At 52.2% G+C, this 26756-nt stretch overlaps 2 protein-coding genes across 7 annotated transcripts in view; one reads left to right on the top strand and one right to left on the bottom strand.

Annotated features, from left to right (window-relative positions):
* Positions 1 to 2400, bottom strand: part of UBE2D2 (ubiquitin conjugating enzyme E2 D2) — a 29973-nt gene extending 27573 nt beyond the window's left edge. The window contains exon 1 of one of the 4 annotated variants that reach the window (XM_075510191.1): positions 2159 to 2400. Coding sequence is in view for 2 of the 4 variants with exons in the window: in XM_075510187.1 (XP_075366302.1) it covers positions 1515 to 1553 (39 nt within the window). In the remaining 2 variants the exon portion in view is untranslated. Of the gene's footprint in view, positions 1 to 1514; positions 1569 to 1757; positions 1987 to 2158 lie in introns of those variants that run through there. The other 3 variants (XM_075510188.1, XM_075510190.1, XM_075510187.1) reach the window with 3 other exon arrangements.
* STING1 (stimulator of interferon response cGAMP interactor 1) lies at positions 940 to 25180 on the top strand. Of its 3 annotated transcripts, XM_075510184.1 has the most exons (9): positions 1725 to 1766; positions 18660 to 19126; positions 19501 to 19684; positions 20027 to 20271; positions 20897 to 21077; positions 21520 to 21628; positions 21786 to 22024; positions 23679 to 23865; positions 24753 to 25180. In XM_075510184.1, the coding sequence occupies exons 4-9, from the start codon at positions 20027 to 20029 to the stop codon at positions 24944 to 24946; spliced, it is 1155 nt and encodes a 384-aa protein (XP_075366299.1). In that variant the 5' UTR covers positions 1725 to 1766; positions 18660 to 19126; positions 19501 to 19684; the 3' UTR covers positions 24947 to 25180. The 3 variants fall into 3 exon arrangements, with proteins under 3 accessions (XP_075366300.1, XP_075366299.1, XP_075366301.1); XM_075510185.1 differs by lacking the exon at positions 1725 to 1766 and adding an exon at positions 940 to 1418 and having other exon boundaries at positions 18660 to 19684; XM_075510186.1 differs by lacking the exon at positions 1725 to 1766 and adding an exon at positions 3335 to 3846 and having other exon boundaries at positions 18660 to 19684.
* Positions 25181 to 26756: the final 1576 nt, after the last annotated feature.

The raw sequence follows: 26756 nt of genomic DNA, 5'->3' as shown, positions 1-26756 counted from the left end.
ACTATCTGTGTGTCCCCCCTGTTCCCAGCAGTCACATTTATCCTGTTCAGCACTCACTGCCGTGTCTCCTAGGCCTGTTCTGATGGCAGGAACACGACCCGCTCCCAAGGATAAAGTGCTCTTTCAAAACACCTGCAAGCCCACAAATATGCTGTGGAACAGCCTTCACATTGTATTGAGTATCATAAAGTAAGTGACAGAACATTGCAGGCAAGTGATACTCAGCTGGAGCACAACTTCCTTATGTAACCTGCTGGAAATTTCAATACACTAAAATTATACTCAAAATCCTTCCCTTTCAAGCTCTACCTATTCCACAAGCATATGTAAGCCTTCAAGCTCTCTTCAATTTTCTTCTCCACCTTAGCTTTAATTTGATCAGTATGACACACGAAGCTTCACAAAAACTTCAATATAACCTACAATCAAAGCAAAAAAATTAACACGTAAACCAAATCTGACACTACATAAGTAACAAAACAGAGCTAGCAAACTGATCTTAAATATTAGGTAGCAGGTTCACATCTGGTCCTAGACAAAAATTAGATCCACACAGTAACTGAGACCAAAAACCCTATGGGAGGACTGGCTTCTACACCTGAACCTTGCATGTGGACTCCAAACTGACAGCTACCTTTTGTGGGGAAAAGGATATAAAGTCCCTGCCTGACTAAGATAATAAAAATGTACTTGGACATTCCTCTCTTAAATAGAGGGGGGGTTTCCTGGTAAAAGACACCACGATGATCAAGCAAAGTATGCTTTTAAGACTACAGGAAATTCAGCAGCAGCGTTTTTCTAAAAGGCTCGGTCACGAAGTGCAGTGCACCTCCTGCTCCAGGAGGAGAAGGCACCTCGCATGCCTTTCCCTACAAGTCTACTAGATGACTCAGGTTGCAGAACAGCACTGGCTCCATTAAAACAATAAATCACACTATTTTGACTAGTTGAACGTGACAAGTTTACTACGCTTAGCACTTCAGTATCCAAGATCATTGCTCCTTGAGGAAGGAGAGGAGCCTTTCACCACGAAGCTCCCAAACCAGCTCCGCCAAAGCTTCCAGCGTGGACAACTATTCACTCCTCTGAGCACCTTCTCCCAAGAGCACCAGCTGCCGCTCCAGCGCGGAGTTCCTCGCTGCCCCCACACGTGTCCAGTTCCAGGCCCCGAGCGATTCCAGAGGGCGAGGAGCACCCCCTTAAGCTGCAGCAGCCAGCGGCGGCCGCTGCCCACCCCCAGGCCCGCGGCCCTGCCCCGGCGCCGGCGCCCCCTCGCGGCCCCAGGGCCCGGGCTCGAGGGGCCACGTTGCTTCGGAGGGGCCCAGCCACCGAGACCACCGCAGGCCTCGGCCTCCCCCCCTGGGGGTAACAGCCTCCGGGGACAGGACACGGCCCCCCCAGCCCTGGGGAGGTGCCCAGTAAGGAGGGACTTTCCCAGGGAAACAAACAAAGCGCCCCGGCAGACTGGGCCAGAGCCTCGGAGCTCATTCCAGCTGCTGCGGCCCGTTCCGCACCTCCGAGGGGAGCAGGCGAACTTCTCCCTCCGCTCCCATCTCCCCAGGCCCGGCTGCCGCCTCTCCTGACGGCGGCGCCGCCCGTCCCCTCAACGCGGGCAGGGAAAGGCGCCCGTAACCCCCCCATCCAAGGCGGGCGCCGGAGGGACCCCACGCCGCAGGGCAGGGCAGGGCAGGGCAGGGCAGGGCAGGGCCGGGCCCGGCCCTTCCCTCCCCACCAGGCCCGAGGCGGCGGCGGCCTACCCGGCTTATGTAAGGCGAGCCCTAGGCCGGGGCGGAGGGGCGCGGGACCGGGCGCGGTGCGGCTGGACCCTGGCCCTTACCTTGTGGATTCTCTTCAGCGCCATTGTGTGCGCGAAGCGCCGAGGAGGGGCGGGCGGGGAGGGGGCAGCCCGCGGGGACTATTTTCCGAGGGGGGGGGGGGGAGGAGGAGCGCGGAGGTGGCGGCGGCGCGGCGAGGGGGGGATGGGAAGGGGGAGGGGAAGGAGACAGAGAAGGGGGGGAGGGAAGGAGGGGGGCCCCCCCAGAAGGCAGTGGCGGAGGGAGGGGGGGGCGGGGCGGGGGCCTGCGGGCGGGCCGGCCGGCCTGGCGCGCTGCTCCCCTGGCGGCGCCGCTGGACTAGAGCTCTCCGCCGCAGCTCCTACCGCATCCCTCCGCCGCGTCTTTATGCGCTGCCACCTCCTCGCCGCCCTTCCGCGTATCAATCCGCCGTGGTGTCCCTAGCCCCGCCGCGCTCCGCCGCTGCTGCCGGATGGCGCGCAGTTGGCAGTGCGGAGGCGGCTGCCGCGACGGGGACCGAGGCCGGGCTGGGAGCGAAGGAGGAGGACCAGGCGAGAGAGAGGAGGAGCGGCGGATGGCGGGCACTATTTCCCCTCTGAACGCCGTGCAGAACTCTCCAGAAGGGGGAGGGGGAGAGTGCGGAGGGATACGGCGGCGGCGGATGCGTGAGGAGCGCGTGTTGAGACGATGCTGGCTTGACGGCGGCTTCTCGCGAGAATTCGGGACGGGAACAAGTCCCGGCCGCGCCGCCGCCGTGGGGCTGGTGAGGGCCTGAGGCACTGGGGCCGGGCCGGCTCTGAGGTAGCGGCAGTGGCGCGCGGGGCCCGGGCCGGACCCCGCGCTCCGGCAGCCTCATGGGGAGCTGCCGTCCCCCCTGCGGCGCTCTCGGCCCCAGGTGCTTGGGCTGAGGCTGCTAGAGGGCCCGAGGCACCTTCCCGGAGAAGGGCCGGCGCCTGTGGGCTGTGGGCGGGTGGTGTACCCTCCCTGGGGAAGCTGGGAGGGCATCCGGGACAGGCAAAGGCTCTCTGGGAACACATTAAGTGGTACTAAGAGCGATGCTGGTGACACCTTGCGCCTGGCGGGGGTGGCATATGGCTCGGCATCCCTTCCCCATGGGTAGTGGTACAGGGCTGGTGCACAGTAATTCATTTTTAGGCTTGGGAGGACGCAGGGACAGAGTACACCAAGTAGATCACGGTGTGGCTGCATAATAAAGGTTTGAACCATTGAACAGACTTTTCTTTATATAGTGAAGTATCTCAAATACCAGGCTTACCAAGCATACCAAAACCATAGTGTTGAGTGGAGAACACAAAGTGAGCAATCAAGCACAGGACTCGAGACCCTCCAAGTGCCCATCAGGCCAGCGACATCACGGAGAGAGGCAAAGGTTCTCCAGCAGCGACAGCATCCATAGCCCCGGTGCCACATGTGGAAGAAAAATTCATTTCTATCCAGCATTTCCATGGAGAACACCGATATGGACAAAAATAACAATTGTTCTCCGATGACAGGAGGTACAAACATCTCATGATGTTTGTATCAGAAAAAAGGTCATCAAATAATCTTTCTGATGGCTACCAATGAGCTGAAGGGTTTTGCGCAGCTTCAGCAAACCTCCGAACCCTGTAACCGAGCCCTGTTTACATAGCTGCACGATCAAAGCATGAATGGGCAATTGCTGTAAACAGCCAGCTCAGAAACAAAAGGGCAACTTCCCTTCAGGTCTGAATCATCAGAAACTGAGCGAATGAGTTTGGGAACAGGACACTGCTTGGGACAAGGACTTCATGCACACGTTCAAACAAGGTACCTCTGCAGGGGAGTTCAGCCTAACAACCAAACTGCCCACACGTACACAAACCCGTGGGACATCTTGTAAGACATTTTAAAATCTACATTAAATTGGAGTCTTTTCTATTGCTCCTGCTTCTCTTCCCATTGCTGGCTTTGGATCATGAATTGGGACTGGACACTTGCCCCCCCATCTTAAGCTTGTGTTGGCCAGTGCCCTGTGCACCCTTCCAAGTTGGCAGCCCTACTACCGAGTCAGGTAAGAAAAATGCCAAGAGCATTTTTAATCAAGGTTGGAAGTCATAAGACTTTCCAAGAAGGCATCAGGTTTTGTTCCTTTACAGGCACTCATAGGAAAGCCTGGTTTCCTATGGATTTCTCTCTCGTGTAACTAACATTTTTAGTGAATTACACTGTGATTTTCTGTTATTGCCTGTCTTCTCCTCACCTAGTACTGCAGCAGGGTTGTTTTCCACTGTTCTTGTCAATCCCATACCTCCTGTGCATCTCTTGGCAGAGAGGGATGAAAGGCTTAAACAGCAGACTTTAGACGTAAGTAAAATACTCAACTCCAAGCAGCAAGAAGCAGGTCTGGGCTTGGAGCTCAGCTCCAAAACTTCCCCTGGGGTCAGGCTGTCCCTTTGCTAAAGCACCCTTCTGTCAGCCGGTCCCTGTAGCCAGCAGAGCTACCTGCAGGATTAATTTACTCGCTGCTTTTGAACAGGCAAGGTTTGGAAACCCCACGCTACCTCTGATATCGTGCTGGCGATGACAAACTCATGCCTGCCTGCTCCTTCCTCCTGCCTGCATAGATGCTGCTCGCTGTGGTCAAGGTGGAGGTGAGGATTTCCAGCAGTGCTCGCCCTGGCCTCTCAGGAGCCTGGCAACTGCTGCCTCTCAGCAATAGTTGTGGTCTCTTCTCTTGCTGACTTTGATGCCAGCCTTTCTGCAACAATTCAAGATTTCTTTTGTGGTGGTTTTAGCATAGGGTGTGTTTTGAATTAATTTCTCTTTCCTCCTCCACATTTGGTGTGGAGAAAATAAATCACAGATTCATAAAAATGGTTTTCTGTTTTGTTTTTTTTTAAACTACTTTGGTTCATTTTGTGGCTTGTTGCTCTTTTCCCTCTTTTCTGTTGCCTTTTGGGTTGCCGGACACCCCTTGATTGCAGAAGGGCAGACAACAACCCTGCCCCAGCTCATTGCTCTGACACCCCCAGCACAAGGGAGCTGGAAATGCTCAAATATTAATCCCAAGTAGTCCTGGCCATAAAGTTCCCCCCAGTCCTTGGTCAGAGGCAAAACTGCTTTTCTTCCAGTGTTTTCTGCTTTCCTCTTTTATTGCCCAGCCAATGATTGATCCCGGTCAGGCAGTCTGATCCCGCTCATTAGAAGTGACATCGCAAATTTCTCTTTACTAGGAGATGCTCTTTTGGTCCCTGAGAGCCGTACAGCCACAATAGCTTTGCCCCTTGCTCAAACTTGGCTCATCTCTTGACAGGGCAAACATCATGTCATGAATTGCAGTCCTGCCAGTGACTGCTGGGGGCACAAAAGGCTCCCTCTCCTCGGGTGTCTCTCCGGAAGCATCCTTCTCACTTTTTTCGGTCAGTTTTCAATGTACCTTCAAGTCACAGCCTCTAAGGACTTCAGTTCTCAGAGGTCTGCACATCAGCCAAGATTAAAGTAATCTTTTTCCAGTATTCTCAGAAAAGAAGTGTTGGCTTTTGTCCCCAGATTGAAAAATTTTTGGCTCACAGTAGCAACAGAAACAGTCTGGATTGCTACTTTTTCCTTGTCGAGCTTTGAAAAGTCCTCTCTTGAGTAGTAAAGCATTGTAAAACTCAATCCAGAGAATCCACAATTTTTAAAATAAAAATACATAGTAAAATAGTTTTGTTGTGGTTTTAGTACCTTGATAATTATGGTACTAAACTAAAGTATTACTACGTTATATGACTATGATTTGCTGCTTCTTACCAGAGTGACATGATTTTCTCTGAGAGATAAGAAATGCAAGTAGAAAAGTCATTTTCATCATTGTTGTTCACAAGGTCAGTCCCCTTAGATTTGCTGAAAGGCAAATCTCAGTTGCAGCTTCTGAGATTTGGCCTGTAGCTGTAAACGGATAGATGTTAACTTGCTGTAGGCTGCAGGGAATTGAAGACTGGACCGTGTCTTATCCAGAAGATATTTTCCTCAGCATTCACAGTTAGATCTTTGTCTGATGTGGCAATAGATTAAATGCTTTCCACTGCAGCTCGGACATGTCTAAAAATGCCATGAGATGCAAGAAAGATCAGGCACAAATAAACATTAACCTAAGATCACAGGCAGCAGAGCCAGGGAATACCTGGCCCTGTTGAGTTCGAGGTCAGGATTTGTTTGTTTGTTTGTCCATTTTGTGTGTCCTTTGCATTCTCTTCCCCTTTGCTTTCTCTCTTTGCTGAGGTTTGTTGTTTAGATTTCCCTTTCATGGTCCTGTCTGCAGCACTTTCTCACTGCCTGTCTCCCTGCTGTCTCTTGATTTCTACTTTCTCTTGTTAGGACTTTGTTATCGCACCTGCTGCCTTTCTCCCTTACTTCTCTTCCACCTCATCTGCGACTTTTGCACGTGTCCTGCAGGTTTCAGTCTCTTCCTGCTCCTGCCTGAACATGAAGACAGTGGGATTGACCCACATGCACTTTTCTATATCCCACATGAGATCGTATCCTGGTCCTCTTCTTCAGAAGGATGAGTTCTGCTCACCAGCACTAGAGAAGATGCTTTGGGCTGCATCTGCTGTGAAAATTCACAGCTGGTCCCCATCTATAGCAGCCCCTGCTGCAGAGAAAGCATTCCTTGTTAGGCAGATGCTGTCTCCCCACGCCTGTTGCTGCTGGCCCCTCACGTAGCACCCCGCCACAGCATTTTAAGAGATGTCCCACCTGCAGCTTTCTGCCTTCTCTTTCCCAGGGAGAGAGCTGGTACTGCAGACCCGGGGCGCTGTGGGGTACTATAGTCTCTTGTCCTGGGGGTACTACTGTGCTCTTAGATTCTGTTCCAAAGAGAGGCACTGAGTGAACTGCTGTCTGTGCCTGCCAACATCATCCCGTGCAAAACAGCAGAGCATCACTGGAGGATTTAGCTGAGCCCTGCCATATCTTTAGATGACTCCTGCCTCCATGTGCCTTTCCTTCACTATCTTCGTCTAATCAGCTCTGCTCAACAGGGTCAGGCTGCAGTGCTGTATTAGGGAAAAAAAACTAGACATGCTTAGGCAAAGGCACAAAATTTTAAAGGAGTACAAACTTCCCAGCCTAGCTGGCTAAATCGGATTTTTCTAGGCTTTGGTAACCAGTGAGGCCTTTGTTAGAAGGTGAAAAAAGGTAACTCTAAAGAAGATAAGACACAACTGGAAAATGAGAAAACCCCCACTTTACCAATGTTGGGCAGATGCTAGGGGGCAAGCTCCAAAGAAAAAACTCCCAGAAAAATGGACCTGAAGGAGTGGAGAAAGTGGAGTGAAGGGGTGGAGAGAATGCAGCTCTGCCTCTGCCCCTTGGCACACAGCAAAGGACCTGCATCCCTTTCTGCAGCCATGAACTGAGGAGAATTGCTTGTCTCCATAGCTGCTGAAACCCTTGTGTCTTTAAAAAACAGATGCAGAGGCCACTTTTTCCCCTTGCTGGTCAGTGTTTCCTCCAGGAGCAGCTGAAGCCCTGTCTGCTGGCCTGTGGGCAGAAGAGCTGGTGTAGTGAAGGCTATTCTCAGCTATAGGCAGCACAGCTCCTGTCCCAAAGGTACTCTGCCCAGCAGTACCACCCGAATGTACAATTTCACACAAATTCTTCCCTCTATTACACCCTGCAGAGTCATTTACCAATGGGAGAGTGAGCAGAGGTCCAATCTGGTTCATAGTTATCCACAGAAGCAGGAACCATGGCAATTCCAGTGCAGAAGCTTGCAGATCCTGGGGTGAGTTGGCCGGGCTAGCAGCTAAAAGCCTTTTAGTCTCAGAGGGGATTCTTCGGCACCTTGGTTCAAAGCATTTCTAACAAAAACTTCTGGACTGAACTTATATACATAAGTTGTCATGTATGTCACATGGAGACTCCCACCACATAAAACACACTTTTTCCCTCTCCTGCTGCAAATCCTAGGCTTGGCTATACTCAGATGCCAGGGCAACCTGTAAGTCAGCTATAGCATTGTTTCTCCATTGTTCTCTCCATCGAGAGACCAGACCGATCAGTATCCACAGCAACAGTTATAACGGAGCTAATTCTGTGGGTTTTCAGCCCAGGTGAAGAGCTCTAGAAATGCTCTTTTTAGTCTTGGCCAAATGCTGTGGAGTATATGTCCAAGACTGTGTGTCAGTGGAACATGAGAGATCACAACCAGGAAGAAAATATGTGGAAGTGTTCCCAGCCACGAGTTTTGAAATCTGAAGATGAGTCTTACTATAAAATGATTGGACTCCTTTCAAAACTGGAACTAGAAACTTGGGCACAGTCAAGGAGCCCTGAGTTTATGATCGTATATGGCAGGAAGGTGAAACTGGCCACTTGAGCCCAACAAAGGTGCCCTCCACCACCCACTAAGGCAACAGAGCAGCAAGGTCTCTGCTAATCTGTCCTATGGCACCAGCTGTCCCAGGCTTGAACACAGGAGTCAGTTCAACCCTCAAACTATGACCAAAAGATTGCTGCATGTAGGAACATAGAAGATAGGATTTCTCATAACACATCATTATAAACTCTTCCAGTCTAGTATCCTGCTGCAGAACAACCTGGGATCTTAAACTTCAGAGAAAAGCAAAGAACAAACTGAACCACAAAGCAAAATCCACAAATTACCACCACCACCTTGTCCACAAGAAAATTTCTGGCAGGCAATGTATTGCTGTGGGCTGAAGGTATCGTAACTGTCAATCTCAGCGGCACTTTTTTGATGTCACAGAAGAGGCACGGTGCTCATTTCTAGCTCTCTCAGGACTCTTGATATCCTGGACCTGTTGTAACAAGCTTCTCCTAGCAGGACAGAACCCTTCTCCTTGTATATTATTATGCATCATAATCTCTGGCATTGGAGGTAGAAGATACAAATTCACAAGCGGTTTTAAATCATCTAACTACAAATTGTTGCTGTAAGAAGCAGTCCTGCCCCCCTCCCCACTTGGCATCTAGAACTCTGAGCTGATCTGGTTCTTTTTGAAATCACTGATGCCAAAACAAGGAAATGGGCTGGAAGAAGCCACCCAAAGAGGACAAAACTATCTCTTACTGGCAGCATTGCCTGAAAATTCATGCAATGCAAAAAGAACAACTTCCTCAGCTGCATTTAGGCTTCTTGGAGGTGTCCCAGAGAAGGTTCCCATCAGCGGTCACTAAACTTTCCATTCACCAGCGAAGTCTGGTTTGTTAAAGCAAAGCCAGCAGCTGAGCCCCAGAGTCCCCTGGTGCTAAGCCCACCTCGTCTGCCTGCAGCACACACACATGTACCTGGGACTGTTCCCAGAGCTGAGCCTTGTTCCTCCTCACCCGCTCTGCCAGGTCTGACATCTCCTCCTTGAGGTACACTTCCTTCCTTCCTCTCTCATTGCCCTGTTAGCTTTTATTGTGCCTTTTTCCATACTCTCAGTCTCTGTTTAGGCCTCCTGAAGCTGCTCAGCAGCAGCAGGCTCTGCCCTCCTGAAGCTCATCTGCCCTGCTGAAGCTACCCAGCAGCAGCAGGCTCTGCTGGGGCTTGCAGAGCATCTCCTGTCCACCTTCTTGCCCCTCTTTGTCTGGGTAACAGATGACCAAAGTAGCTGCTAGAGGTCATCACACAGATCCAGCATTTTTCTCTGCTGCAGAGGTGTGTAGAGGGGCTGGATTTGCAGAGGGACCCTGGCAGCAGAAGTCCAGCAGTGGCCAAACAAGTTGGAGGGTCTTTAACAAACCCCATGGTGTCACGTGCCCCTGCTCCAAAGTGATTTTTCTATTTCCATTTCCGTTTCTAGAGTCCTTTGCCATGTGCTGAATGAATCAAATCCAGGATTGTCACAATTTTAAAACCTAACAGAAGTAACTTTTAAAGTGACTTGCTCTTGTTCTCAGTTAAATATGTTTAAAACTTAAGTTATTCTGAGAAACTTTGAAAACTTTTATTCTTTAAATAAAGCAGGGGCTGGGGGTTTTCGTTTTTTTATTTTAAACGTAATCAATTTTTCTACAAGAAAAAAATGTATTAATGGAAATTTCAGTGTAAAAAGATCCAAACCTGAGAAAAGTATTGCCAGGTTTTACACATTCAAAAAGCTTATCTTGCTGTTTTACTGATGTGGTTTTCTTTTTTGATATTTACCACTCTGTCTTCTCTCAAACTCCAGTTTTTCTTTTGTAGGTTACTGCTGTTTTTGGTGCAAACATGGATGTAGGTCACAGCACAGCCCCACAAACAGCTATGAGCATGGGGGGCACAGTGGGGACCTCAGCCTGCCACTGCCACCATGTGGGATGCAGGAGACAAACTTGAATACCAAGACTTTGCTTGACCGAGATGGTCAAAAGCTTCCCCATCACTCAAGATCAGACTCATCCTCTCCAACTCCCCTCCTCAAGGCGCATGTTCCTGGAGCAAACGATCGCAGAGTCTTGCCCCGCTTCAAGGTCGTGGCCATGCCGATCTCAGCAGGAGTCTGAGGGATTGACATCAGAGGCAGAAAATAAAAGAAGAGGGGTAGACCCAGATTTTCTAGCTCAGTCCCAAGCTGGGAAGCTGCTGAGCTCAGTCAGCATTGCAGAGCTTTCCATGGGATATTGAGGACAATGTTGTGGAATGGTTAAACAGTCAAAGAGAAACAACAGGAGGTTTTTGGGCAGAAATCCAGGCAGTGCTGACAGCTATAGGCAGGCCCTGAATTGTTCACTCCCATGTTCCCAGCTTGCTAAAAACCTCCTGAGCAGTTTGGGCTTCCATGGGTATTTGAATGAGCATTCCAGCCATGCTAGTTAGCCTGCTTGTATCTCCATCATTTGCTATAGTAAATCAGAGACTTCCATGTTATGCCCTGGGTCTACCTGCCTGTGCTGCGAGGACGTGCTCCTATAAATCTCTCCTCTCTGGCCATGAGAGCGCCAATAAATCTCCCTTGGATGCATATCCTGACCAAGAAGGCAACAATAAATTTACTGTAAGTGGTTGAGAGAGGAGGAACAAGGAAAGAAATAGAATATTCACACATGTCATTACACCTGCTTGCATGGAAAAAGAAAGCCTGGCACACCCCTCTGGCAGTCAGGTTCTGGCTCCATTTCCTACCCAGCCATTGCCCCTTGCTCCGACCCTATGGGCTGCCCTTCTGAGCCCCCCTGCATGCCCACTGCCCTCCCAGTGCTGCCCAGGCACTGCTGTGCTGGAGATCCCCACTCACCCCTCCACCTCCTCACCTCCTCATCTCCCCACTGTGGCTGCCCCCTTCCACTTGGGAGCTCACAGAGGAGATCACCAGGAGCTGCAAGCACAGATCCCATGCTGCTCCCTGCCACTTTCAATTCCCCAAAGTACTTTTTTCAGAGGGACAATCTCTCTCCATACCACAGGCTCACCTTCTCCTCTCTTCATCCCCAAGTTGTTTTATCCCCCTTTCATCCTCCTTGGCTGTATGAATGGCAGTCTTCTAGGGACAGCTGCCAGGTCATCCTCTGTGCTTTTATAGCACTGCCCCAGGGGGATCTGGCCTCACTTGGGGTTTCTGTGCTGCCCTGTTGCACAGGACAATCCCAGCAAAGCTGCAAGCCTTCTGCTGCTGCAGAAGGGGGAACACCATCACTGAAAAGCGTGTTCAGGCGAGGACCATTGTTTTGCTTGAGGTCTCACACACAGTTCAGAAGATGCTCTGTTGGCTCCTGTGGCTCCCCAGTCATGGGATCCTGTCTGCAAAGACTGTCCCCTCCCTTGCTGCAGAGGTGGGAGCCAGGATGCGTTAGGGCAAGAGCAGCTTTCCAGGGGTCCTTGGGACTGCAGCACTGACCAGCCACTCGCTGTCTGCAAGCTTTTGATGGCTCCATCCCCAAAGCCAGCTTTGCCTGTCCTGCAGGCTGGAAGATACCTGTAAAAAAACCCAGAAGTGACCAAAAGGCACGCATGTACACAGCCATTTATTCTGTTGTAGTTTCACTTGTCCTCACCTCAGCCCAGTTGGGTCCCCAGGGGACATGTGGTGGGAGGCCAGAGAAGACACAGACAGCCAGTCTCAGTGCCAGCCCTTTCCAGTCTCAGTGCCAGGGTGACTGGTGACAAAGGGAAGGAAAGTACGTGACTGTTGGAGGACAGAGAGCAAGAGTACAGGTGTGTGTGAGTGGAGGGGTCCCAGCAGGAGCCCCCCAGACATCTGTGCTGAGACCTGGGCAGCTTAACACATGACCTGGAAGAGTCAGACCTGGGAAGGGACCTGGAGGAGCTATTCAAAGCATTTTGACCAGCACGATCAAGTAGAAAACAGCTTCTTTTTGAAGAACAACTGAGTATCTGAGATGCTTCAGCCTGGGAAAGAGATGGCTGAGGTCTGAAGCCATCAGTAATCTGGGGAGGAAGAAAGGGCTGGTTGCTCATGTCTCTCCCAGCACAAGAACAGTGGCACCCCAAACAGCACTAGCCTGTGACAGCTTCAAAACAAGCAAAACATGTTGGGTGGAATTCTCCACCCAACATGTAATTGGGGCCTCACTGCCACAGGATACTGCAGGCGCTGACAGTTTACAGGGGATCAAAAGAAGACTGCATAAATCACAGATTGATCCACTAACGTTTATTAAATGGATAAAAACTCTCTCTTAGGCAGGAAGTTCTGGTGCCACAAAGGAAGGAAGAACCTTAATGGAAAAGGGGCATGCAGCACTCAGAGCAGCCCCAGGATCTGGGGATGGAGGGGTGGGTCCATGCTGCCATCAGGATTTAAAACTCATCATTGCTGAGGGGTCACAGCCTGGGGTCATGGCAAGGCAAAGGCTCTCCCAGGCTGGGCACATCCCTGGAAAGGTGTCCCATCTCCACGTGGACTTTGTGAGCGAAGATCAGGACCCTGCATAATCTGGAGACAGAGGGGGCAATTACCAAGTCCTTTGGCCAGGACACCTCCATGACTCCCCTGACTGTCACCTCTTTTGTCCTGCAACAAAACTGCTTTGCTGAACAAGTGACAGACGTGTGCTTGGGAGCTGGAGGAAGCAGCACACGGATTTTACCCAGCACACGGATAGCTCCTCACTGCATCAGAGAGAGTGATCCAGTTCACACAGCCCAGTGCAACACAGAATATTGCAGAGCACTTTATTTTTGCTAGGGTGGGCAATAAGCAAGCCCTGTCAGTGTGCAGGACCTCTGAAGGTACACTGGTGGTGCAACTGCAGCTCTAAAAACACCAGCTGCAGCACTTTTCGGCAAAGGGACCAAAGCCACTTTTAACACCAGGCTGGAATCCAAGCCCCATCCCCACAGGCAGCCCTGGTGTAAAACTGTCACTGGGCAGCCTGCCTTTTAGCTGAAGCCAGCAGCTCTACCAGCTTTTGCAGGGCAAGAGTGCATGATGCAAAAAAAAAAGGAGCAAGCACTGCTGCAGTGCCCATATTGCAGCAGGAGCAGGCTCTGTTACGCCTGCTGCCTGCCCACTTGCTGGGAACAGTCCTTTACCCAGGAGATACCAGGGAAAGCACCATGTTCCTGGCCTGGCTTTTGGTTGGGGACATGCCACATGCATCCAGGACCTGCTCCTAACCGCCTTCAGCCTCGCACAGACCCAGCTCCTGGATTAATCCACCTTATACCTAAGGCACCTCATACGGACCAGCCAGTGGGTCTCCAGAGGTGGGGGAGACTTCAAGCAAATTCACAGCATCTTGCTACCTGCAAGGGATGTCACCTTCTATCACTGCAGGATTTTTATATTCTTTTTCCAGGTTATTACAAATTCTCAGGCATTTCACCAAGACCTTTCCCTGTCTAAACCAAGCCCTGGCTACAGCTGTCCACTCTGTCCATGGCCATTGGGATGTCAGGAGAGGCTGATCTCTTCCCCATCCCCAACCTGTACACGAAGGCCCTTCTAGAAACCAGCCTATTTGTGTTATGGGCCAGCTCAGCTCTTCTAGATGCTTCCAAGGGTGGAAGTTGTCATGCTCTATGTTAAGGAGAACCTTGAATGTATAGAAGTCACCTATGGCGATTGTGGAAGGCCTATCGAATGCCTCTGGGTCAAGATCAGAGGGACTGGCTCCAAGGGAGATCTTACCGTAGGCATCTGCTACTGACCTTCAAACCAAGGCAATAAGGCCAACGAAGCAATATTTGGGTCACTTAAGCAAGCCTCAGGTCAACGGAACCTGGTTCTTATGGGTACCTTCAACTACCCAGACATTTGTTGGAAGAACAATACAGTTCCTGGAATGCGTAGAGAACTGCTTCCTCATACAAATGTTAGATGTGCCAACCAGGAATGAGGCACTGCTGGACTTGCTACTCACAAACCAAGAAAACCTGCTTTGTAATATTTCAGTTAGTGATAGCCTTGGCTGCAGTGATTACAATATTGTGGAGTTTGGGATCCTGCTGAGCATGCTGAAGGTTAGTACTAAGACAAAGGTTTGAGATTTTAGAAGAGCAAACTTCAGCTTGCTCAGAGCTCAGTTGGGAGGGATTCCTTGGGAAGCTTCCATGGAGGATGAAGGAGCTAGTGAGTGCTGGGAGTTTTTCAAGAACGCTCTCCCGGAAGCACAAAAACAGTTCACCCCCTTTAAAGGTAAGGGAAGTAGGCAGAGCAAAAGATCCCCTTGGCTTAACTGCAAGCTGCTGAGCCTGCTCAAAACCAAAAGAGAAGCAGACCAGAGATGGAAAAGCAGACAAATACCCATTGAGAACTACAAGGGCATTGCCAGGGATGCAGTTAGAAAAGCAAAAGCTCAGCTTGAATTGAAATTTGCCAGAGATGTCAAAAACTACAAGAAAGGCTTCTTCAGGTACGTAAACAACAAGCAGAAACAGAAGGAAGATATTTGCCCGCTGTTAAACAGGAGAGGTGAATTAGTCACCAACAACGCTGAAAAGGCAGAGGTTCTCAACACTTTCTTCACCTCTGTCTTTACCAGCACTGTTGGGCCCCAGGCCTTGGGAAAAAAAATCCAGGTTGATGCAAACACAGACCCACCATCAGTGAAGGAAGAGTTGGTATGTGAACTATTACAGGAGCTTGACCCCTACAAATTGATGGGCCCTGACAATATCCACCCAAGGGTGTTGAGCGAGCTGGCTGACATTGTTGCAAGGCCGTGCTCCATAATCTTTGAGAAGTAGTGGAGATCAGGGGATGTCCCAGAAGACTGGAAGAAGGCTAATGTCACCCCCATCTACAAGAAGGGCTTATAGGAGGATCCAGGAAATTATAGGCACATCAGTCTTACTTCAGTCCCTGGGAAAGTTATGGAACAAATCCTCCTGGGGGCTACCACAACTCAAATGAAGCACATGATTGGGAAAAGCCAGCATGGATTCACCAAGGGCAAATCGTGCTTGACAAACCTGATCACCTTCTACAACAAAGTAACCTGCTCGGTTGATGTGGGGTGAGCGGTGGACATTGTCTCCCTGGATTTCTCCAAGGTTTTCAATACAGTTTCCCACAGCCTCCTCCTAGAGAAACTGATGCCTTACAGTCTAGACAAGTGGTCTGTACAGTGGGTGGGGAACTGGCCGACAGGCCACACCCAGGGGGTGGTGGTAAATAGCTCCTTTTCAAACTGGCAACTTGTCACAAGTGGGGTCCCCCAGAGATTGATATTGGGCCCAATGCTGTTTAATATCTTCATAAGTGATCTGGATGATGGGATCAAGTGTACCCTGATGACGTTTGCCGATGATACCAAACTGAGTGGGGAAGTGGACACTTCAGAAGGGAGAGCCACTTTGCAGAAAGACCTGAATATGTTGGAAGAGTGGGCTAACAAGAACCTTATGAAGTTCAACAAAGACAAATGTAAGGTCTTGCACCTGGGAAAACATAATCCAGGAGTGCAGCACAGGCTGGGATCTACCCAGCTGGGGAGCAGCTCTGTGGAAAGGGACCTGGGGGTCCTGCTGGACAGCAAGCTCAATATGAGTGAACAGCGTGCTGCTGTGGCAAAGAAAGCCAACAGGATGCTGGGTTGCATCAACAACAGCATCACCATCAGAGATAAAGAAGTCATTATCCCACCCTACTCAGTGCTTGTCAGGCCACACCTGGAATACTGTGTTCAGTTTTGGTCCCTGCTATACAAAAAAGGTGTGGACAGGCTGGAGAGGGTCCAGAGAAGGGCTAACAAAGATGATCAAAGGACTGGGAAGCCTGCCATGTGAGGAAAGGGTGAGAGAACTGGGTTTGTTCAGCCTTGAGAAAAGAAGGCTTAGGGGAGACTTTATCACCATGTTCCAGTATTTAAAGAGTGGCTACAAAAAAGATGGAGACTCCCTTTCTACAAGGAGTTGCATGGGAAAGAGGAGGGGTAATGGGTACAAGTTACTCCTGGGGAGATTCCATTTGGACACAAGAGGAAAATTTTTCACAATGAGAACAATCAGCCATTGGAATAATCTCCCCAGGGAAGTGGTGGATTCCCCAACATTGGACACTTTTAAGATTCAGCTGGACAGGGTGCTGGACCATCTTGTCTAGACCGTGCTTTTGCCAAGAAAGGTTGGACCAGATGATCCTTGAGGTCCCTTCCAACCTGGTATTCTATGATTCATATGATTCTATGATTCCCTGCCTTTGCAAGCACCTTTGCCGGCTCAGCAGACAGCTTAGTTCTTGCTGCATTTGGACAGTGATTAAACCATGGGCAGTTTGGACAGTCAGTTTGGACCACAAGCTCCTGCGTCTCTGCCCAGGTGTATAGAAATAGAGCAGCTGCTCAGAGGGATGTCATAGGGTCCTTCACGTGCCCAGAAATGTGGCAAAGCAGGTGGCAGAGGCTGAGAACAGCCACCCAGGTAACACCCAGCCACAAAGCTGCCCTGGCCCTCGCCCACAGCACAGCAGCAGTGTGGAAACCAGCAAGCCCAGGCTGGGGTGGGAGGTTAGTGCTAACTAGTTTGGTGCTGCTGAGTCAGTTATTCCAGCAGGTGACCATGGACATCTCCAATAACATAATGAGGTGGTTTTGCTGTGATTTCTCTGCATCAGGAGCATCCCATGGATGCATTGGTGGGACACTTCCCAAGACATGGGGAATGGGGAAGGTGAGGATGCCCCGTGCACCCATCTGTGCCACATGTGGCAGTTTTCATGAGTAAGCATCAGCTGATGCGCATGCCACTCTGTGGTTAGTAAAAGGCCATGGCACATGGTGCATGAGGGGTTTATGATGCCTGTGACGCTAGTGGTTTAAAAACCCGTAGGGTGAGAAACTACTAATCTCAGTGGGGTCTGCAGTGTAGGTGTGTTTTATAGATTGCTTTACAGAGAGTTGATTTCTTTGCCTAACTAAATCTCAAACAGAGGTGTCAGCACTAGCCTGGTTGGAAATGCCATGGCACTGGTCTTGGGAGGTCACTTGCCAGGTTTTTTTATGCATCTAAAATCTTTTGGCATCAAGCATGACTTCTTGTTCCCTCCCCTTGAAGGAATAACAGCAAGCAGGGGAAAAAGGGAACTTCAATCAAGGCACAATCTGGAAACGCAAATTGTCGGCTAGACAAAAGGCCAGGGAGGACAAAGCGGCAGCTCTGGTGTTCCTGCTTCTTGTTGGCTGTGCAGAGGCACTGGGCAGCACTGGACTCTCCATTCCCAGGCAAGCTCATATGTCACAGATGTCCAGCCTCCACTGAAGACATTCAAATCTCATTCCTGGAGTTTAGGCTCAGCTCTTGGACTGAGCACCACAGCTCTGCTCTGAGCTGTGCACCACAAGCACAGTCCCATCCGCAGCATGGCAGGGAGCCTGGAAAGGCTGGGGAGTGACTGGGAGAATTGTTCAAGAGCAAAGTGGTGTGGAAGTGATGCAACACAGTTGAGAGCATGGGAGGTCTCATTTTGTCCCCATGTGCAGCTGGCCTGCAAGCTGCAGATGCAATTCCTCTTTGCTCCAATCCTCACCTCCCTCCAGCCTTGTCATCTGCTTCTGCAGGCTCTGGCAGACAAAATGGCTCTTCCATGCTGTTTTTTATTGCAGTTAGCACCCTGGCCACAGCTACGTATGACGCAGGTCTGGGGCTGTGGGGCAAAGGCTGGCTCAGAGCAGAAGTGAAAGAGACAGAAATACCACGGGTGTTAGTGTGCTGAAGGTAGAACTGAAAGCAAGAGGCCAGGCTCCATGGGCAGGAGAGCCACCCAGCTGCTCAGGGACCCATGAGAAGACGGCTGGGGAACTGGGCAGCCTCCTCCACTGCACCGCAAGAGCCAGCCGGAGCTGGTCAGTGAAGCCCGGCCACCAGGGACAACCCAGCACAGGAGGAGGAAGTGATTCACTTGATGTTTTAGCCAGCCTTTGTGTTGAAGAAGCAAACATGTTGGCTATATCCACAAGCCCTCCCCAGGATAGGAACTCAGGTCAAATGCCCTGTAAAGTGGGTTTGCTGGGGTTTCTAAGGTACCACCAAAACAGATTCCGATAACCTTGAGACGAGCACAAGTAGCACACTGCCAGTCTCTCTGGACATCTATTCCTTTCTCCCACCCTCTGAGTTTGCAAATGCTTGAATTAAATGTGACCTGTGGGCACGTCTGAATCAAGATACTTGTGCTGTGTGCCCGCTGCAGCCTGCAGAGACCCCCGGCAAGGTGCCTGCGGGTCTGTGGGGACTCCAAGGGTCCCTTGGCAGCATCCCTGCATCCACAGGCATTCCTGGGCAGAAAGCAATTGGACCCAGAGCATGTTCTGGACAGTCACCCCCTTACCCAGCCTGTGTCTACCCAGTTTGGCTACACAAAGGCCATGGGAGACCATGCTGAAAGCTTTGCTGAAGTGAAGGTTCTCCCCTCAGCCACACAGCCAGTTATCTCATCTCATAAGGCACTCAGGTTGGTCAGGTACAATGTGCCCTTTGTAAATCCCTGCTGTTCCCTTCTTGTCCTTCAGGTGCTTGGCAGTGATTGCCAGAAGGATTTGCTCCATCACCTTCTGGGACAGAAGGTCCTGAAGGGACAGAGGTGACATTGGGCAGGCTGCAGTTCACCAAGCCCTCTTTCTCACCTTGCTCAAAGTTGTGTGTGATGTTTACCTTCTCCCACTCATCAAGAACCTCCCAATTGCTACAATCTTCCAAAGAGATCAGAGAGGAGCCTTGCCATGGCATCAGTCAGCAGCTTCAGCATCCTTGAGTCCATCCCACCCAGTCCTATGGGCTTGTGTATGCATGCCCTAAGTCAATCTTCCTCTAGGATGGGTCATGCCTCACCACTGCAGACTCCACTGCTAGGACCAGGGACCTGAGAGGCTTGAGGGCCTTACTGGCCAGCAAAAGCCCAGCTGCAGGAAGCCGCTGCTGTGTTGCCAGTGCCTGTGGGCACTGCCTCCTGAGCCAGCATCTCCTGGAGCTGCATGGGGTGAGGGGATCCAGGGTGCTGTGAGTCACCCTCTCTGCTAGAAGGAATTTGCTTCTGTTTTGCCCCTGGAAACCTGCTGCACTTAATAAATTCAATCTTTGAAATCTGCTGCACTTAATTAAATCTCAGTAAATTCTGGTTTCCTTCCTCATTCCAGCTCAGCTTAGCCCCACTATGACCTGACAGATACGTTGGGGCTTTCCGGAGGTGTAAGCTCATTGATGTCGAAACCTGCCACATCCATCCAGCACTGCCCAGTGCCAGGATTTCCTGCAGGCTGCGAGACCTCACGGGTGCCCTGTGTGGGAGGACTCTGGTGCTTTCTGTGAGCTGCCTGCAGCCATGATAGCTCCTTTCATTTTCATTTTTCTCAGTACTGGGAACTGTGCAGCTCCACCCGTGGCACCAGAAGCCTGTACGGTGCAGGGGCTCCAGGTCTCTGTCTGCAGTAGCAGTCTCCAAAAAGAGCCGTGGCTGTGCAGGCTGGAGCCCGGAGCCCATTAACCGCAGTGCAGGAGACCCAGGCAGCGTCCAGTCTTGCAGCTGGTAACTGCTCCGGTGAGTGCAGCAAGAGGAGTGATGGCCCCATGGCTGCGGAGCAGGGAGGGCTGGTGTAGGGCTGGCACTGACTTGGGAGTGGGGTGGCCAGCCAGGCTCTGTCTTGCTGAGCCCATTTGGGCATGGGGGGCAGCCCCGAGGTGGCCTGTGCAGCACACAAGGGAACCTCCCCAGAAGCGGCTGCATTTCAGCAGCATGCAAAGAAAGGGACAGCTCCATTGCGTGCTTTGGGGTGCTCAGTGAGGGCTGGATGTGCACGTGTGTCCCCCTTCTCCACTCCCCACAGTGCTGCTGTGGGCGCTGGGGACAACAGTTGCTGCTGACCCCCCCTCTCTGCCACAGATGTCTCAGGAATTGTGGCGGCCGAGTCACCCCACCACCTTGCTCATCCCCAAGGCCCGTGGCAGGCGAGCGCAGCATGCCGCATACTTGCTCCTGGCTCTGTGCGCCGCAGCGCTGTACCTCGCTGGGGAGCCCCTTGTGCACACCGCCCGCAGCCTCACCTCCCACTTTGTGGCCCTGCAGATAGGGGTGCTGCTCAAGGGCATCTGCTACCTGGCTGAGGAGATCTTCCACCTCCAATCCAGGTGAGCCAGCATGGGGGAGGCTGTCTCCTGGGCTCCTGGGGCCACCCTGGGGACAAGGGCATAGCAGCCTCTGGGTGTCAGGAGGGATCTGCTCCTTGTTTCTACCCCCACACGTGCCCTTTGGGGCAATGCTCTGCTGTGCCCCAGCAGCACACACTGCTCTCCATCAGCCTTGTGTCTTTCTCAGCTCCTCCTCCTCTCCCTTCTCCTGTCTGCCCACCTCCCCCATATGCCTATGGATCTCTCCCTCTCCTCTCTGTGGTAGCTCTGTAGTGTGCCCTTTACCTGGGGAGCAGATCTCAGCCCCCAGCCTTCCCCCACCACCCAGTGCCAGAGGGCACGGGGCTGTTGGAGGTAATCTCCCCTTGCTGTCTAGGGCAAGATTGCATCTGCTCCCCTCTGAGACCCATGGGTGCTGCAAGAGACCAAAGCCCTCTCCTGGCTGGGGGCACCCAGGTTGTGCTGAGCTGGGTCCCACAGGGCTCCCTGGCTCCATACTGCTCTAGAAGTTCAGCAGCACTGGCAGGGAGGTGGGAGCATCCCCTGGCCAGTGCCCCGTGGGCTGCAGATGGGGATGGCGGGCGGGCAGCCACGTACCTGTCTCCTGTCTCCCTCTCCCACCCAGGTACCACAGCAGCTTCTGGAGGGCCCTGAGCGCCTGCTTCCCCCTGCACTGGCACGGGACCATGCTGCTCATCTGTGGCTCAGCCTATGTGGCTCTCCTCGATGGAAATGGGCAGCTGCTCGGCTTCCACCTCGGCCTGGCCAGCCTATGCCAGCTCCTCATCCTCGCTCTGGGGCTCCACGTAAGGCACCAACACCTCTAGCCTGGCCAGGCATCCCAGGGAGCATGGCAGCCCCGAGCAGTTGTGGGGGCATGTGGCCCAGTTCTGCGCGGCCACTGCATGTACAGCCCCCCTGCACACAGCTCCGCAGCAGGAGAAATGCTCTCATTAGCTCAGCCCCAAAGAGCTGACCTCCTCAGCCCCATACTGCCACATACAGCCAGAAACGTGTCCACCTCGCTCCGGCATCAGCTTCCTCATCTGCAGGGGCTGTGTGAGCCATGAAGGACTCTTGCCCCTGCTACCTGACCTGGTGGTGGAAGGGGGGCAGCAGGGTTGCTCAGTCTCCAGATCTCTTTGGAGAGGGTGGCTGCTCTCCAATCCCTGTAGAGAACTGACTGTTGCAGAAGAGCCCAGGTGGCTGCTTTAATCACTGCTGGTCTGTCTTTCCTTCCCTCCACAGAAGCCCTCAGCAGTGGAAATGTCTGAGATGTCTGAGAGGTCCAAGCAGAATGTCGCTCATGGGCTTGCCTGGTCTTATTATGTTGGGTACCTAAAAATAGTCCTGCCACGTACGTAGCTGTTTCCCTGCATTATCATGCCTACAGATAGAAATAGCTTCTAATAACAATCCTCCCACTCTTACAGTGTTAGCAGGCAATTGGGGAGCAAGGTAGAAAGCAGCTGTACTCATGCCAGGCATCTCTGCCCAATGCTCTCTTCCACCAGGGGTGAAAAAGTCGATGGAGGAATTCAGCAGAGCCAACCCCAACATGCTTGCATGCAGGGAGACCTGGAAGCTCCACATCTTGATCCCTCTGAGCTGTGATGTCTATGATGACCTGGAGAAAGCTGACAGCAATATTCAGTACCTGACAGACCTCACTGAAACCACCCTGCCCCGAGCTGGCACCAAAAAAAGGGTCTACAAACACAGCCTCTACACAATCAGGGATGAAGACAACAAGGTATACTTGTTGCAGTACTCTCCTGAGTGCAGCGTCAGGAGAGCAGTCAGCATGCATCAGCCCAAAGGTCTTCCTGGCCTCAGATCCTGGCCCAGAATTGGCCATAAGGGCAGGACAGTGTCACCTCTTCTACTAGATACTCCCAGCTTTCAGCAGGCTTCCATGAGATGGAGAGGTCCAGTCCATGCGAGTCGTCTGCATCCCTTCCTCCTGGCTGCCTCCTTCCAGGCTCAGCCCTTGCAGGGATGTTGGGCTCACTTAAGCCCTCCTGGAGTTGATTTAAGTCCAGAAAATTGAGCAGAAAAAAGCAGATGTGAGGTCCAGAGCATCACTTCCCATGGGACAAATGAATATTTCCTTTTGTTGTGAAGAGGTGCTTGAAAATGTCTGTGTGAGTCATTATATAATTTGACTCTCTCCCCTTCCCCCCAGTCACATCTTTTCCAGACTGAGGAGCCCTAAATCCCTCCATCTCACATTGCATTCATCTCTTTCCACATCTCCAGGCAGATGGGCCTCTGCCCCTGCACCCCTGGGGAGGGAACACACTGGTCCTGCTGAGACAGCCATCCATGGAGGTGTCAGCAGAGCAATGCTTCTCACCTGGGTCTCCCTAATTTGCCCTTTGATGGTGGCTGAGCACTGAGCTGGTGCTTTTAAAGCCCTGCCTGCAGGGACTCCAGAGCCTCTTTCTTGGCCCTGCTCCTGGGGAAGTACAGTTGGCATCAGGTTTTTCCTACTACAAGGCACCCACTGATGCTGTGTTTCATCTGCCAGTCTCCTGCTGAGTGACTTGGCACCAAGTGAGCTCCAGCAGCTCTGCAGCCTGGACCTGTCCTGACCCGCTGCGTGTTGTCAGTAAAATCTGGCCCTCAGCTTGTTGACGAGTTGCTGGTGAACGCATGCATGGCAGCAATGCTAGCTCCCATCCTTGACACCTGCTCTGGGTCACTGTGGTGACTGCCCTCCAAGGCTGGTAGCTCTTCCTGCTACTCTGCATTTACCCAGGGATCCTGTCCCTCTTCCTTCTAATACACTTTATTAAACTTTCCAGTTTGCCCAGTATAAGACTTACTGGTAACCCTGCTCCTCCTTGCAATTCTTATGGCCTTAACAAATCTCTCCTCATTTGTTTGATCAGCCTCTTTCTAGCTGTGTATTCACCTTGCCAGCATTTATCCTCTTCTCTGTTCTTCTGTTCTCCATTAGGATGCTCAGACTTCCCCTTCTCTAGCAGAAAAGCCAAGAAGGTGTGATCAGACATGGACAAGGGGCATCTCCATGGAGGGCCAAACTCCATGGGGAAAACCACTCCCCAGGCTGTGGCTTGGGAGTGCTGCCAAAGCCAGTGGCTGCACCCTGGGGCCCCGTGGGAGGGAGGCAGCTTCCTGAGCCCACCTGGCACATGGGGTACGGCCGTACCTGCCTCCCTGCCAGGCCAGTTGCTCTTTCCCCACTCAACACAGGGCAGGGGGACACTGGGGCCAGAACCAGTGTCCCTGTCCTGGGGGTCCAGCACACAGCACCACAGCGGGGCAGGCCACAGAGCTGCCAAGGGGTCTCGAGGGCTCTGCCCAGCACCGGGGTCCCCCACCAGCCCTTTGCCAGGCACTTGGTCCTCCTGCCCCCATGCTTTTTTCTTCCATCCCTGCAGCTCTGGCACTGCGCAGTGGAATATGCCACACCGCTGCAGTCCCTCTACGCCATGTCCCAGGATGAGTGTGCTGCCTTCAGCCGGGAGAACCGCCTGGAGCAGGCCAAGCTTTTCTACAGGACATTGGAGGAGATCCTGAAAGGCTCCAAGGAGTGCGCGGGTACCTACCGGCTCATTGTGTACGAGGGTGAGTGAGGAGGGGAAGAGGGTAGGGGTGCCCAGCACAGTGGCTGTGCTCCCTTAGCCCCTTGAGTGACCTCGAATCATGGCAAACAAGGGGAAGTAGGCAGGATCCATGTAGTGCTTGGCTGATATCCCACTCATATGGGCATAGGGGTCCCTGCCGCGGTGGGAGGAAGGGGCTGCTTCCCAATGCAGAAGGACTTCTCACTGTGGGCCTCAGAGGAGTGGGGAGGATGCTGGTAGAGCTGGTCCCTGTTGAAGTCCCCAGGGCACCTGAGACAAGCAGTCTTCTGCTGGGGCAGCAAGAACGCTCCCTCAAGGATTAAATATAACAGCACGCTTCCAGGGGAAGGAGCAGCTCCCTTCGCTGCTGATGGTCCTGAGAGAAATGGCTGGGGCTGTCAAGCCCTCCCCAGCATTGGGACAGGTATTGGTGTGTGTGCTGGCTCAGTGGTATTCCTCCTGGCAGGGGACAAGAAGGAGCGAGGCTATCCCTTCTTCCTTTTAATTTCTCTTCTCCTACCTCTGCCAGAGCAGCAGAGCTTAAAAGTAGCTTGCTGTTTCTTGCTGAAATGAATCTCATTGTTTTTCAGAGGAAATTCAGCACTATCCCTGATGGGGAGAAGCATTTCTATCTGGCAAGGAGTTCCCATCACAAGCACTACTGGGAAACCAGCACATACTGCCTGTATTTTACTCTCCTTCCTGCATTTTGTGTTTTATTTTCTTTCTTCTGGCATGCTGAAAGGGGGAAGTAAGAACCGTATTTTGACTTCTCAGGAAATTCTGCATATTTTGGGACATCTCCCAGAGACTCTGCTCCACTCCCTGCCCAGACCCCTGCTTCAGGCCAGGCCAGTGAAGGTGGGTTTTGTCTTTCTTCTGTTCCAGAGTCAGGCGAAGCAGAGACCCACTTCTTGTCCAGAGACATCCTCTGGCACCTCCGGCAGCAGCGTCATGAGGAGTACACCGTGTATGAGGGGAACCAGCTGCACAACCCGTCCACGACCCTCAGCTCAACAGAGCTCAACCTCCAGATAAGTGAGTCAGACCTGCCGCAGCCTCTACGAAGTGACTGCTTCTAAAGCACCAGCGCTGTCCAGCCCCGCACCACCACCTCAGGGCTCCAAACCCCCTTTCCCAAGCCCCTTCCTCTTGCAGCAAGTGCCACCCATGGCAGCGGTCCCCAACCTCCTGCAGGAACTGCCCACCAAAATCTCCTGTGCATCATGTTTACTGGAAACAGCTGACTCAAACCATGGTCCTGTGACATACTTCACATTTTCTTTGTTATGTGTATCTCATATATTAATCAATGGGTGGGGTTTTTTTCATCTGCTTTGATTCATATCATATAAAGCATTTTCCTCTGGAGTAAGTTGCATTATCCTAAAGCTTGGGCACGATGTGCAGTCTGCCCTTGGACATCCTGGGCTGGTGGTGTTGGACGGGGCTTTGGAAATCCCAGCCATGAGTGTGTATGTGTGTGCTGGGTCCAACACATCCAGCCAGCATGGCCTGGCTAATCTGATGGCTTCTGCATGCACAAGGAGTATGTGTAGGACTTCCAGGGTACTTTCCAGACTGCTGGACCCACTGTGCAGTCACACACAAACATCCTCACTTTCCACCCACTCGGGATGTGGAGGTAGAAGAAGAGGAGGTCAGGCCTGGGGAACTCTGACATTTGGTAGTCGCACAGTGCAAGAAACCTCCCTGCCTCTGCTCCATCCAGTAATTTCACACTGAGAGCCACCTGTGGTGCCTGCTGATGCCCTTCATGCCCACATTCCTCCCAAGCACTCTGCAGAAGTGTTTCTCCATCCCCAAAGGTCGTGCCAGACCCTCTGGAGCTCTGGGAAGGGGGCAGGGTGCAGTCCTGGGACAACTTGCATGGAGTTTTTGGTGCAAGATATCACATGTTGGGCTGCTCATCCCTTTGTGTCTGGGGGTGAGGTACCCTCAACAAGCCCAGCAAGCCGGACAAAAATGATAGATGAAAGGGCTGTAAGGGAGGATTTGTGACAGCAAAGGCCACTGCAGAGACCCAGCTCCTCTTGGCCTGCTGGTTTGCAGAGGTGTCGGAGATCTTTGCCAAGGCCTCCAGGATGTGCCAAGTGCCTGGTGCTGCACTGGACAGAGGAAGAGAGGGGAGAGCTGTGCTGCTGCAGGTGAGGGACCTCCTGCTTGTGGTAGGGGACGCTTACCCCTGGGTGCAGGGAGCAGAGCGCTGCACCCGAGAAGTCTGGCCCTGGGGCGTGGGCAGGTGGACATGGGTCCTGATCACCCACCTCCTGTTTCGGAGCAGCGTTCCCAAGGGCACAGAGCAAATGCTGTGGGCACCTTCTGAGATTCAAGGTAAATGCATGGCATCAGGGCTGAGCTCAGCAACACGGGAACAGCCAGAAGCAGCTGCATGAGCAGCAAAGCCAGCACCACCGCAGTTCCCAAGGATTTGCGCCTTCAAATCCACTAGGGATCCTCGTGGAGCATGAGCACCTTCTCCTTCCTGATGCCCTGCTCCCTTCCCATATGGGCGCTTCTTATCTTGCCCATCACCACCTTCAGTCAGGTTGGGCTGAAGATAGCTGATAAACTCAGCCCATATTATCAGGGGACAGATAGAAAGACAGGCACAAGCTCAGAGGAAACCTGACAGCACAACCTTGTTCCACCAGAAACCATGCTGCCAGCGAAAGGCTCAGCTGCTGCCACTGCTTAAGGGCAAAGCCAGGGCCAAGCAAACGGCAAGGTGAAAGCCTTTGCTGGCAGAGTGAATCACAGGCAGAGCTGAATCAGAGGCAGGAAAATCAAACCTCAGAAGAAGTGGAAGCTTGCTGCCCAAGCTGGCAAACAGAGGATAACCAGTTTCGCCCTGAGCGCCCTAACAGCACA

Source organism: Mycteria americana, chromosome 8, assembly GCF_035582795.1.
Source record: "Mycteria americana isolate JAX WOST 10 ecotype Jacksonville Zoo and Gardens chromosome 8, USCA_MyAme_1.0, whole genome shotgun sequence".
NCBI lineage: Eukaryota > Metazoa > Chordata > Aves > Ciconiiformes > Ciconiidae > Mycteria > Mycteria americana.
Note: the sequence above shows the minus strand (reverse complement) of the source record. Positions and strands in the feature narration are given on the sequence as shown.